At 46.5% G+C, this 13,938-nt stretch overlaps 1 protein-coding gene across 5 annotated transcripts; it reads right to left on the reverse strand.

The window, feature by feature from the left end:
- Positions 1-106: 106 nt before the first annotated feature.
- Positions 107-13,843, reverse strand: LOC110520837 (ATPase family AAA domain-containing protein 2). 5 transcript variants are annotated; one of them, XM_090220069.1, is made up of 28 exons: positions 13,425-13,843; positions 12,783-12,937; positions 12,547-12,614; positions 12,235-12,397; positions 11,872-11,953; positions 11,458-11,761; positions 11,163-11,280; positions 11,002-11,016; positions 10,606-10,837; positions 9,769-9,884; positions 9,483-9,657; positions 9,271-9,359; positions 8,966-9,125; positions 6,874-6,964; positions 6,337-6,654; positions 6,032-6,155; positions 5,654-5,840; positions 5,040-5,225; positions 3,391-3,526; positions 3,032-3,228; positions 2,654-2,813; positions 2,308-2,430; positions 1,982-2,128; positions 1,248-1,699; positions 1,079-1,145; positions 824-948; positions 416-544; positions 107-310 (listed from the first exon to the last, which is right to left on the reverse strand). In XM_090220069.1, exons 1-28 carry the CDS (start codon positions 13,599-13,601, stop codon positions 278-280), a joined length of 4,329 nt encoding a protein of 1,442 aa, XP_090076195.1. In that variant the 5' UTR covers positions 13,602-13,843; the 3' UTR covers positions 107-277. The 5 variants fall into 5 exon arrangements, with proteins under 5 accessions (XP_090076195.1, XP_090076187.1, XP_090076203.1 ...); XM_090220061.1 differs by having other exon boundaries at positions 1,248-1,702; XM_090220077.1 differs by lacking the exon at positions 11,002-11,016.
- Positions 13,844-13,938: the final 95 nt, after the last annotated feature.

A 13,938-nucleotide genomic window follows, 5' to 3' on the forward strand; every position in this document is an offset into this window, starting at 1 on the left:
ATGCTCAGTTTGTATTCCGCTTTAACTGGTAATATATATTTTTCAACCAATTAACACATCAATGTCGTCATGCCTTTATGGTATAACAAGACACAGGAACAAATACTTGTAAAAAAAACACTTTAATTAAATAAAAGCACCAGTATACAAGTTGTTAGGAAATACACATCTGTATATTTCTATCAAAATATAGTTCTAGACTTGTTCTTTATACATTTAGACAACGGGGAAATACGTGCAATTCATGACTAGCTACATCTTTATTGTATAAAACTCATTATGAAAAATCTTCAATTTCATATTCCATTTCCTGGAAAGAGAATAAGAAAACATTAGAAAACATAGAAAAACTCAAAAATTGCTCAATGAGATGTTTCACAAGTTCATACAAATTGAAATGTATAGAATGACAAACCTTCAGCAGGGCAGTCTTGTCGTAGTCTTTGCGATGTCTGTAGATACTCTGACATAACAAGGCGTATAGCTTCTCCAGTTGATAGACCTCATATCCCTCAGTCTTAGACACCGCTCTCTGAAGCAGCTCCTGAAATGAAGGACCAGATAACCAGCTCAGCACAGAGGTCTTATATCCTCCTTCTTGGTCTAAAGGAAGAAGGTGCCTCTGTCCGATTCCAGATCCATTTGTGCTCTTGCTAACTCTATTGCTGTCATTGTCAAGCCAAAACATGGCTTGACATGACAATTCCAATAGACTGCCACTGGCTAGTTGCCTTCACCACAGATCTAGGATCATTTAACAACCTCCATTAGGAGGCTCGGGCGACGACCTGACCCTGGACCAGCTGCAGTGATAATCTGTTACCTTTAGTTTGTTGTGATCAACCACAGGGGGCTGTGTCTTCTGGTCCAGTATCTCCTGGTCAACATCCATCACCTGCTGCATCCCCTGGTACTTCAAGCCCCGCGTCACACGCCTCACTCCTACTTCTGACAAGAGGACAGAGGGGAGGGAGTGAGTGTACAATTCAACAAAGTTAACTTAAAAACAACAGAGTGTGTCTGTGTGTGTGTGGGGGTGGTGGTGTCGGTGTCCATTGTGGGATGGGAGGCTGCACACCTGTGGTATTCTCTTCGTCCACTTCCACTCTCGGAGGCTCAGTTTTGTCTGTAGAGGACGCCTGCCCCTGGGTGAATGAGGAAACAGTTGAAACAGAAAAATAAGATCAATTCAGCAGGAGAATCATCCATACAAAAAGCAACATCCATTGTACAACAAAATAACATACATCGTCTCCCCCTTCTGGTAAGAAGTGGTTTTCCTGGGCTCCAACCACCACTACAGGGTCCTGGGTGCCCTCACTGCTCTGGTCTCCAGCCCTAGCCTCCACAGCTTCCTCCACCCTGGGCTGGGTAGTCTCCGTTGTAGCCTGGCTAGCCTCCTCCGTGTTCCGGCTGTCCTCAGTGTCTTTCACCATGGGCTGTCTGTCCTGGTTCTCCTGTTGGACTGGTTCCTCCTGCTCCATGGGGGTCTCCTCAGCCCCAGTGATCTCCAGCTCCTCCAGGCCTGACTCTGCTGCAGCATCACCACCCTCCTCCTCCTCGCTCTCTGCCCCTCTCCTCTCCTCCTCTTCCTCTCCAGACTCCACCACAGCAGAGTGGTCTTTCGACGTGTGAGGAGAGGACCTTTTCCTGATGATGCCGTTGCACCAGCGGCTCTTCCTGCGCTTCTTCTTCTGAGCTGCTGAGAAGCAGATGACCAGATAATCAAAGCCAATTCAAAAAACCACCTTTATGAATGACTGAATGACGAGTGTAAACAGGGTGAGAGAAACTGACACGGTGTTATCATCCCGTCTCTCATTACCAGCAGTTAGTAGAGGATAGATCTGTAGAGGATAGATCTGTAAAGCTCTCCACAGCTCATTCTCTATGGGCTAGTGGAAACAACAGTCTGTCTGCAGAGCAGTGAAATGCTAACCTGTGTAGCATTGTGTGTCTGTACATTGAGTTGCTTGCTAACCTGAAGGGCGTGGCGTGGTCACAGCTGAGGGAGCAGCAGCGGTAGACTCTTTAGAGGGGCCTGCTGCGTCGGTGCTCTTGGCATCCACTGCTCTGGTCTTGGGATGAACGTGATAGTAGGATGGAGCGAACCTTGAAGTGGAGCAACCTGGAAGTAAAGAGAGAGGCAGTTCATATTTAAATCTATCAGGAACGTTCTTCTTTCATCCATCCAGGAGAGCAGCAGAACAGATCAACTGGTCCCTGAACAAATTAAAAGATCAAATGCATTTCTACTCTAGAACCATCTCTCTGGAACTGCTCTGCACCAATAGAATAACACCTGACCTCTTGTGCTGCGGGACTCCTTGATATCCTCGCAGATCTTCTCAAAGTCTTCATCCAGTTCGTCTTTGACGATGGCCTGAACAGTGTCCTTCAGAGCACAGGCTCTGTGGCGGATCTGACGATCTGGAAAACATCCGGTACACAGACGTGTCATCGGTACGATTATGAAATGATGAATGGATTGATTCATGAATTAATAGTTGGCTGAATGAAGTAATGAATGATTAGTTGAATTAATACTATTAATTAATACATATTAATGAATTTATGAAATAAAGGAAACATTCTCCCACTACATCCTGTTATACAACATCTGTAAAAATTCTGGATATAGCCTATTTCCTACCTGAAGGATCTTTGTCAGGGTTGTATTCCAGACAGTTCTTCCAGATGAGATCCACGTCGTGGACAAACTCCTTCACAGTCACGTACTTGTGAGTGTCGATGTTGGAGAGGACAGTGGACAGGTCCATGGGCTGCTCTATAACTGTAGCATAGTCAGGTACCTAGACAAGACCGTGATCCATCAAAACAACAACAGGTCAGCCATTCTCCACGTGATAGAGATTCTACCATGTCCATGTTTAGACAACATCTGGCCTCTTCTCTTTATTTAACCCTCATCTGATGTTTATACATGGCTCAGAGCGCGGCCCCCCTCTAGAACGCAGCCCGCCCCCTCTAGAACGCAGACACTTCTACAGCAATTGATAGTCAGTCTCACCTCCTCCAGGTCGACAGGCTTTGTGAAGGCCTTGAAGCGTTTGTCCTGAGAGAGGCGGTTGGTGACATCACGCAGGAAGAGGCGGAGCTCCCTGAGAGTGTCTTCCTCCTGCTCCTCCAATCGCTGCTGCTCCTTTTCTGTCAGCATCCTTGGGGGAAGAGGGGGAGCAACAGGAAGCACCTCCAGGGCTGCAAGCACTGGGGAGGAGAACAGGGAGGTTAGTGACTAACCACATGACAGAGCGAGTGCTGACAGCTTTGGTACAGAGAACGTTCTAGTTTAAGTTGAGCTTGTTTAACCATTTTGGACCATTATCCAGGATTCCACTAGAATATCTCAAGAGTATGATGCAGTCTTACCTGCTTTCTTCTGGGATGCAGGAGCTTTGGCAGCCTGGTTTAGGATGAGATCGTCAAAGAAGTTCCTTCTCTCCTGTGGGGTTGGGACCTGAACCTGGAGCACCTCTCCATACTCAGCACAGAACAGATCCTGGACCTATGGGGGGGGTGATGATTCACCAAGTGAACATAACATTCAGCTGAATGGGAATGAACGAGATCATTCTGACTGATCCCCTGCCCAGAAGCCCAATTCCAACCCTCCAGCTTCTCCCACAGGGGGAGGGAATGAGGGCACATTTTCTAGGGCTTGTGTCCCTTTGGTGATTAGATTTTATTAGGATCTCTTTTAGTCCTCGTTTGGACTAATCTTCCAAGAAAGAGTCCTTAAAAAACATCAAAATCCTACACTCACATAACACACAGCAGACAAAATACACTGCCATGTTGGTGATGTTAGGGGCGGTGTGTTCACTACATCCTGTTAGACTGATGTGGGGCGGTGTGTTCACTACATCCTGTTAGACTGCTGTGGGGCGGTGTGTTCACTACATCCTGTTAGACTGCTGTGGGGCGGTGTGTTCACTACATCCTGTTACACTGCTGTGGGGCGGTGTGTTCACTACATCCCGTTAGACTGCTGTGGGGCGGTGTGTTCACTACATCCTGTTAGACTGATGTGGGGCGGTGTGTTCACTACATCCTGTTAGACTGCTGTGGGGCGGTGTGTTCACTACATCCTGTTACACTGCTGTGGGGCGGTGTGTTCACTACATCCTGTTACACTGCTGTGGGGCGGTGTGTTCACTACATCCTGTTAGACTGCTGTGGGGCGGTGTGTTCACTACATCCTGTTAGACTGCTGTGGGGCGGTGTGTTCACTACATCCTGTTAGACTGCTGTGGGGCAGTGTGTTCACTACATCCTGTTACACTGCTGTGGGGCGGTGTGTTCACTACATCCTGTTACACTGCTGTGGGGCGGTGTGTTCACTACATCCTGTTAGACTGCTGTGGGGCAGTGTGTTCACTACATCCTGTTAGACTGCTGTGGGGCGGTGTGTTCACTACATCCTGTTAGACTGCTGTGGGGCGGTGTGTTCACTACATCCTGTTAGACTGCTGTGGGGCGGTGTGTTCACTACATCCTGTTAGACTGCTGTGGGGCGGTGTGTTCACTACATCCTGTTAGACTGCTGTGGGGCGGTGTGTTCACTACATCCTGTTAGACTGCTGTGGGGCGGTGTGTTCACTACATCCTGTTAGACTGCTGTGGGGCGGTGTGTTCACTACATCCTGTTAGACTGCTGTGGGGCGGTGTGTTCACTACATCCTGTTAGACTGCTGTGGGGCGGTGTGTTCACTACATCCCGTTAGACTGCTGTGGGGCGGTGTGTTCACTACATCCCGTTAGACTGCTGTGGGGCGGTGTGTTCACTACATCCCGTTAGACTGCTGTGGGGCGGTGTGTTCACTACATCCCGTTAGACTGCTGTGGGGCGGTGTGTTCACTACACACTGTTACACTGCTGTGGGGCGGTGTGTTCACTACATCCCGTTAGACTGCTGTGGGGCGGTGTGTTCACTACATCCTGTTAGACTGCTGTGGGGCGGTGTGTTCACTACATCCCGTTACACTGCTGTGGGGCGGTGTGTGTCTACAGTACCTACCTCAGGGAAGAGGCTGCTGTGGGGGACATTACAGGTGGCCAGCAGCAGGATGGGTGAGAATGAGGGGATGTCCTGTAACAAGCTGAGGAAGGTAGCTCTGAGAGCAGACCCCACCGTGTCCCACCACCTCTGGATGTGAGGGATATAAAGGATACTGGGGGACGTCCTCTTGGCCTCACAGAACATCTACAACACAACGAAACACATCATTACAGATCAGTGTTTATATGAACCTGCATGCCTCCTCACAGAAGAGCTAAGAGTCCAAACATACAAGACATCACATACTGCCCATCTCTGGGTTCAACAATACAAGACATCAATACTGCCCATCTCTGGGTTCATCAATACTGTCCATCTCTGGGTCCATCAATACTGTCCATCTCTGGGTCCATCAATACAAGACATCAATACTGTCCATCTCTGGGTTCATCTCAAAAGTATTTCTTTGACTCATTGACTCCTCTCTCCTAGGACCTTCTCCAAATATGTGAAGAATCAAGGACTCAAGGAAAGACTAAAGATACTCCGACTGTCATGGCCGATGGCACAGGGCTCAATAGTGCACTATACAGAAAACAGGGTGTGATCCAGGGGAGGGGGGGGTACAGTACCTGAGCGCAGGCCTCCTCAGGAGAGGTGGTGCTGACTCCGAACAGCACGGCCATGTCCAGGGTGTAAACTGTGAACTTCTCCAGGGCATGGAGCACAGCAGGGGCCAGGTGACTGCTCTGACCTGACCCAGGACGCCCCGCCAGCAGCAGCCTGGGACGGTACGATGTGGGCTGGTTCAGCACGCTCCTGGGAGAACAGAGGAGAGAAAAAGACTATAAAATACTTTACAAGACCGGAGCTCAATACCCATTCTCATGAAGTGTACACTTCAGTCCCAACACAGATTTCAAAGATGTCCCGTGCCCACTTCAGGGAGGAGTGGGAGAAAGACACATTTGGAATAAGGATTTCTGTGCGTTGGACAACCTGTTACTCACCTGCTGAAATGCAGGAAGCCCCCAGCTGCCTTGGCCTTGTGAGAGAGACCGGTGATGCAGACAGAGGAGTCCTCATCTTCACTGTGCAGGAGATCAGCGTCTAAAACACCCGCTGGGAGGACACCTGAAGACAAGTGACGAAACATCTTAGAGCACGATAAACCAAGTATGACGTTCAAGAACACAATACTACATACCCATTCTTATACAACAGGCATACCAAACCTGGGTCATGTTTATTAGGGCACACTGTAGCAAAAGCTTTGGCAACAAAAAAAAAACATCTCTTGTCCCAGTTGACTCACCGTTGTCTCGCGTATCTCTCTTGAGCCCCTGTTCTGCATGTGGGAACAGTCTGCTAACTGCACCCAGTACAGTCTGTAAGGCTGCACCAAGCAGTGGCTGGACCACAGGAGTCAGAGCCTTGGCCGGGGACGACACAGCTCTCTGGGAGGCTGGGACCGTCTTCCTCATGGCTGACAGGAAGTCCCTGCTGCCGATGGAGATAGATGCCACATCTAAAACCAGCTTCTGGGACGAGGAGTAGATCTGAGGGTAGCGTCTCCTCAGGGCACACAGAGCCGCCTCAGCACACACCGCCTTCATGTCAGCACCGCAGTAACCTAGGAGACCAAAGCAGGGGGACGTTGGGAAACAGTCTGATAATGCAAGAGAGCATCCTCTACATGTTCTGATTACACACACACACCACTTTCAGTGAGCCTCCGAAAACTATTGGAATATTTAACAGCTTGGAATTTTAAAATGTTGTTTGAAAGAATGGGTCATCTTTTAAAAACGATTGGTTGGTTTGGGAGAGGAGGGATTAAAAGAAAACATACCAACACACTTGTCTGCCAGTTCTTCCAGGAACAAGGCTGATGGCTTGGGAGTCCACTGTCTGGTGTGGATCTGCAGAATATCCTTCCGAGCCTGCAGTGGACAACAACATGACCATTTATGTCAAATATGAATGTTTCCAAAAACAAAATACCCTAATCTTAGTAGAACAAAGCAATGTTACTGGTTTACTTCTCACACAAGTGATCTTTTATCATACATACAGTACCAGTCAAAAGCTTGGACAGCTACTCATTCAAGGGCTTTTATTTTTTACATTGTAGAATAATAGTTTAGACATCCAAACTATGAAATAACACATATGGAATCATGTAGTAACAACATTTTTTATTATTTTTATTAAATCAAAACATTTTATACTTGAGATTCTTCAAAGTAGCCACCTTTTGCCTTGACAGCTTTTGCACACGCTTGGTATTCTCTCAACCAGCTTCACCTGGAATGCTTTTCCAACAGTCTTGAAGGCATTCTCACACATGCTGAGCACTTGTTGGCTGCTTTTCCTTCACTCTGCGGTCCAACTCATCCCAAACCATCTCAATTGGGTTGAGGTCGGGGGATTGTGGAGGCCAGGTCATCTGATGCAACACTACATCACTCTCCTTCTTGGTCAAATAGTCATTGTCCTGTTGAAAAACAAAATGATAGTCCCACTAAGCCCAAACCAGATGGGATGGCGAATCGCTGCAGAATGCTGTGGTACACATGCTGGTTAAGTGTGCCTTGAATTCTAAATGAATCACTGACAGTGTCACCTGCAAAGCACCCCCACACCTCCTCCTCCATGCTTCACGGTGGGAATCATACATGCGGAGATCATCCGTTCACTTTTTTTGCGTCTCACAAATTTGGACATCAGACCAAAGGACAGATTTTCACCAGTCTAATGTCCATTGCTTGTGTTTCTTGGCCCAAGCAAGTCTCTTCTTATTGGTGTCCTCTAGTAGTGGTTTCTTTGCAGCAATTGGACCATGAAAGCCTGATTCACGCAGTCTCCTCTGATCAGTTGATGTTGAGATGCGTCTGTTACTTGAACTCTGTGAAGCATTTATTTGGGCTGCAATCTGAGGTGCAGTTAATTGCCGAGTTTTGAGGCTGGTAACTCTAATGAACTTATAATCCTCAGCAGCAGAGGTAACTCTGGGTCTTCCTTTCATGTGTTGGTCCTCATCAGAGCCAGTTTCATCATAGCACTTGATGGTTTTTGCGACTGCATTTGAAGAAACGTTAAAAGTTCTTGATATTATCCGGTTTGATTGACCTTCATGTCTTAAAGTAATGATGGACTGTCGTTTCTCTCTGCTTATTTGAGCTGTTCTTGCCATAATATGGACTTGGTCTTTTACCAAATAGGGCTGTCTTCTGTATACCACCCCTTTCTTGTCACAACTGATTGGCTCAAACGCATTAAGGAAAGAAGTTCCACAAATTAAGTTAACAAGGCACATCTGTTAATTGAAATGCGTTCCAGGTGACTACCTAATGAAGCTGGTTGAGAGAATGCCAAGAGTGTGCAAAGCTGTCATCAAGGCAAAGGGTGGCTACTTTGAAGAATCTCAAATATAAAATATATTCTGATTTGTTTTAACACTTTTTTTGGTTACTACATGATTCAATGTGTTATTTCATAGTTTGATGACTTCACTATTATTCTACAAAGTAGAAAATAGTAAAAATAAAGAAAAACTCTTGAATGAATGGGTGCCCACTATTTTGACAGGTCCTGTGTGTGTGTGCGTGCGGCACACACATAATATGATTTGAACAAACATGACCTCCATCAGTGGTTTATTCACTAGGAACCAAACGGAAGCAAACTCAACCAGAGAGGGACCTACCTGAATGTGTCTACTAGAAATCTGTTTTTTTTTGTTGCAAAACTGTTTTCTACGGCGTGCACTAATGACTACAGCCGTGGTTTATTCACTAGGAACCAAACGGAAGCAAACTCAACCAATCAGAGAGGGACCTACCTGAATGTGTCTACTAGAAATCTGTTTTTTTTGTTGCAAAACTGTTTTCTACAGCGTGCACTAATGACTACAGCCGTGGTCAGTAAGACCCGTGTCTCACCTCTCTGTCAGGCAGGCCAAAGAGGAACTCTCGGTCGAAGCGCCCAGGTCGCCTGAGAGCTGGGTCTATAGAATCCAGACGGTTAGTCGCTCCGATCACCACGACCTCTCCTCTGCTGTCTAACCCATCCATCAGGGCAAGGAGAGTGGACACGATGGAACTGTAAGATGAAAACACACACAGAACATTATTCCCACTTTACCAAGTCGTACTAAACAAAAAGATACCAAATAGCTAAAAAACGAGAAGCAATAAATGTTTGTATTCAAATCGATTTCTTCCAGTGATCAACACAAGTGTCTAACCTGTGTATCTGGTCCTGTCTGCTTGAGCGGACGGGAGCCAACCCATCAACCTCATCAAAGAATATAATTGATGGCCGCATCTGATACGCCTAAAAGATTTGTCAAAAATAAAATAACAAATATTTTTTAGTATTTCCTCCTCCCAACTCAGCTTGGTTTCAACATCCTGGAACACAATATATTTCAGAACAAGAATAACGGTAGGTAATGACCTGGTCGAAGAGAAGACGTAGCTGCCGTTCGGACTCTCCCACCCACTTGCTGAGGCAGTCTGCTCCCTTTCTCATGAAGAAAGAGACCTTCCTCTCTCCCTGACTGCACTCGTTAGCCAACGCCCTGGCCACTAGAGTCTTCCCTGTTCCAGGAGGTCCGTAGAACAAACAGCCCCTACACACACACACACACAGTAAGAATCTACAGCATCAAGAGCAACAACAGATCCTAGATCATTTCACCATAACAGTATGGATGACTTTCTAAACATGTATTTCTAGCTACCTTGGTGGTTGGATCTTGAACCTCTCAAACACCTCTGGGTAAAGCAGAGGGAAGACCACCATCTCTTTCAGGGCAGAGATGTGTCTGGTCAGTCCCCCAATGCTATCAAAACGCACCTAGAAAACAACATTACACCATTTCAATGTTGGACAATGTTGTCCGGTGCTGTCCCAGTTATCTATCCTTTCCCTCTTTCATTCCCCCTCACGGACTTAACATATGACTGGTGCAGGTATGGACTGGAGAGACTGTCTGGTCTACCTGCATGGGGTCAACGTCAGCTAGACTTACCGTCTGGTCTACCTGCATGGGGTCAACGTCAGCTAGACTTACCGTCTGGTCTACCTGCATGGGGTCAACGTCAGCTAGACTTACTGTCTGGTCTACCTGCATGGGGTCAACGTCAGCTAGACTTACTGTCTGGTCTACCTGCATGGGGTCAACGTCAGCTAGACTTACTGTCTGGTCTACCTGCATGGGGTCAACGTCAGCTAGACTTACTGTCTGGTCTACCTGCATGGGGTCAACGTCAGCTAGACTTACTGTGTGGTCTACCTGCATGGGGTCAACGTCAGCTAGACTTACTGTCTGGTCTACCTGCATGGGGTCAACGTCAGCTAGACTTACTGTCTGGTCTACCTGCATGGGGTCAACGTCAGCTAGACTTACTGTCTGGTCTACCTGCATGGGGTCAACGTCAGCTAGACTTACTGTCTGGTCTACCTGCATGGGGTCAACGTCAGCTAGACTTACTGTCTGGTCTACCTGTATGGGGTCAACGTCAGCTAGACTTACTGTCTCGTCTACCTGTATGGGGTCAAAGTCAGCTAGACTTACTGTCTGGTCTATCTGCATGGGGTCAACGTCAGCTAGACTGGCTCCAATCTTCATCCTGTCCTTGTGGATTCCCAGGACATCCTCCTTCAGCAGATTCATGGGAAGACATCTATTCACCGATCTGTTCCTGCTCTTCCTCCTCCTCCTCTGGAACTTATCATCGTCAGAGGAGGAGGAGGAAGAGGAGGAGGACGAGGAGGTGGAGTCACTACTGTGGATGGCATGTCTTCTTCTACACGGTAAAGAAAGGAGTATGACAGAGCCAGAGGTCAAGAGGTCAGTAACGTCACTGACTAATACAGACAACGTAATGCACACAAATCAATGACCAAGAAACCAGCCATTACGGAAACCCTGATGTCACCACACATCTAAGACACACTGACAATGACTTACCTATCAGACACACTCCTGTGGATGCCAGAAATCAGAAGCACAAGGAAGTAGAACTTAGGAATGAATTGTGATTTGTTGTAATAATTAGGAAAGAATGTTAAACTAAACTTGATAGGTCAGACATGGAAGGTAGTAGGTACTAGGTTCTTTAGTCTACAGACCTGTTGCCTCTCCTTATGTTGTAAGGGCTTCTCGGACCAGTAGAGCTGAACCTATACCTCCGCCTGGATGGGGACAAGTGTCTTGAAGTCTTGAAGAAGATGGCCTTTGTCTTGGGCTCTGTGGGAAATAAAAGGTCAACCATGAGAAACGAGTAGAAGGACAGGTTATGGGAATAACAACTGCTACTAAAGCGTGACAATAAATGTAGAGTCCATGCACCGGTGCTGATGCCTAGAAGGATACAGACTTCAGTGAAATGAAAGATGCAAATAGTTTCAACAGAAAATATCTAACCCTCCCGTGGTGCCTGGTAGCGAACGGCAGCTTTCCTCTGCCTGAAGTCATAACGTTTCTGGTTGTCATCTTCATCATGGTCATCATCATCGTCCTCCTCCTCATCATCATCATCATCTTCATTACGGTCGTCGTCATCGTCGTCGTCTTCGTCATCTGCCTGATTATTTTTGCCTCCCTCTTCCTCATCATTCTCCTCTTCACTGGAGGTCACTCCATTTTTATTCTCTTGAGGGTCTTCACTTCCTTCCTCGGTTCTTTCAGAAGTCCTTTTCCTCTTGGCCCCAGCGTAGATTACAAGGTCCTAAAATTTTAAAAAAGGGGGAAAAATAACATTATTGGGGGGGGACATCATGGTGATATTGAACTAAATATATTATAAAGCTGTGAACCTGTAGCATGAATAATGTTGACCTCCTCTGTAGTATCCCTGCTTCTTAACCGACGACGCATCTTCTGCATATCATCCATCTTCTGCAGCACTGCCTCAGCTGTGCTTTACGAATAGAATGGGAAAAAAAACAAAAACAGGGACTGTTTCATTTCACCGCTACCGCTAGCCGTTATCAACTTCGCTGTTATAAACATGCAAACCAGACTGACAAGAACATGTACAACAGTGGTGACCCAACCCTCCTCCACGAGAGTTACTGGGGCATGATTTCTTCTGCCCCGGTGCTAGATTAGGGCTGAAGGGGAAAACCCCTGTGGTAGATGGGTAGCTAGGAGGGTTGGCCACCCCTGATGTACGACGCCTGCTGATGAAGACGTTCTTACTTGGTGATGAGGCGGTTATAGAGGACAGACTGGTTCCTGGAGTTGCGCTTGTATCTGGTGATCCTGGAGCTGCGTCTCACAGAGCTGTCCTCCTCCCGGGGACGCAGAACAAACTGGGTCTTCAGAGAAGAGGCCTCTTCTTCCTCAACTTCATCAGTGGCATCTGGAAGAAGATTTATTTATTAATTTATCATTAACTTGATGATAAACATTGTAGCTGACATAAATGAAACCAATGGTGTCTCCTTCTCGCTGTACTGTTGGAGGTGGCATTGATTCATGTAAAATGTGATGTAGAAATGATCTAGTTACCAGCTTCAGATTGCTTATCCCTGGATGACGCGGAGGCTTTTCCATCGCCCTGCAGTCTTGGGGATTTCCTGCAGAGATCAACAAAATGAGAACATAAACATTGAGGGTTGTGATGACACCTTAGGTTTGTAAACATGTTTCTGTCGTCATGCATCGCACCGACTATACTGAGAGGAGTAGAAGCTGATTTTACATAGAATGAATACCAGTTATCTGCATAAAACATAAGTAGTTACCTTGTGCTGTGTTCCCCAGTTTCCTCCTCTTTCTCAGGGGACTTGGTTTGGCCATTTATTTTAGCCAAGGACACCTCGTGTTTGACGGTCTGTCCCCTGGTCCTCAGGGATCCTCGTCTCGGAGGGCTATCCTCCTCCTTCACCATCGAGTGGCCCTATGTTAGGAAAACACTAAAACATCAGCTGCATTCACATAGGAATCCAGTCATTTTAAGTGTAGTAAGCTGGCAGCTGGCTAGTGTAGTAAACTTACATCTGGCTAGCTATAGAAGTTAGCTAGCAGGCAACATACCTGTCCACATTCAGAAACAATCATTAAAGTTATTGTTAGTCAGTGGTACTTACTAGCCATCTAAAAGGGGCTAGCTAACTAGCTGAGTTTACTCAACTCCACGATATATACATCTATGGGCGATACCCCATAGGGTATGTAAACTAGAGACAGGAGCTAACAGGCCAACTAATTTATAACATTAGCCTCCAGTTAGCTTACAACTGGCATAGAATGCGGTTAACTAGGCACATAAACAACATCAATGTCGGGCTAGCTAGTTAGCTGGTTAGCTAACAGCTGTCATATAGCTAACAACAACCGAGTTTACAGTGACATTTTATAATGTCAACTATCTAAAAGGGCCTCACATTTCGCGTGTTTTCAGTGTTACTGGAGCTGTCATCCAGGCCCCTCTTCAGCCGACTCGACTTTGTCTGCGATGCGCTCTCCAGCGACAGAAACTCGGAGCTTGTATCCAAGTCAACCCGGTTCCTCTTCCGAGTTGCTGGTTCCGCGCCCACGCCGCTGCTGCGTAGCATCACCATCCTAACTTTAGACCGATTTTTGTAAATACTAAAGCATAAATATGGGACTACTTAATTGTATCAAAACTGAAACGAATTAATAACATTCCTAGATAATATATGGCGCGTACTAACACACAACCCTCCCCAACCAAAACCCTTGATTTCTGGCGCCACAAACGTCACTGGAAGACAAGTGACAGCATGCAGTATCCTGGCGCAAGACAACATAGTTCATCATAAAAAGTAGTGATTATACATTTCTAATCACCAATTATGTCATGCTGTATTCATATCAATGACCACATGAATAGCTATAAATATTATAATTATAGAAATCTATCCCAGGGCCAACAGT

The sequence above is a fragment of the Oncorhynchus mykiss genome, chromosome 3 (genome assembly GCF_057628025.1).
Source record: "Oncorhynchus mykiss isolate SJ-2025 chromosome 3, ASM5762802v1, whole genome shotgun sequence".
NCBI classification, from domain to species: domain Eukaryota; kingdom Metazoa; phylum Chordata; class Actinopteri; order Salmoniformes; family Salmonidae; genus Oncorhynchus; species Oncorhynchus mykiss.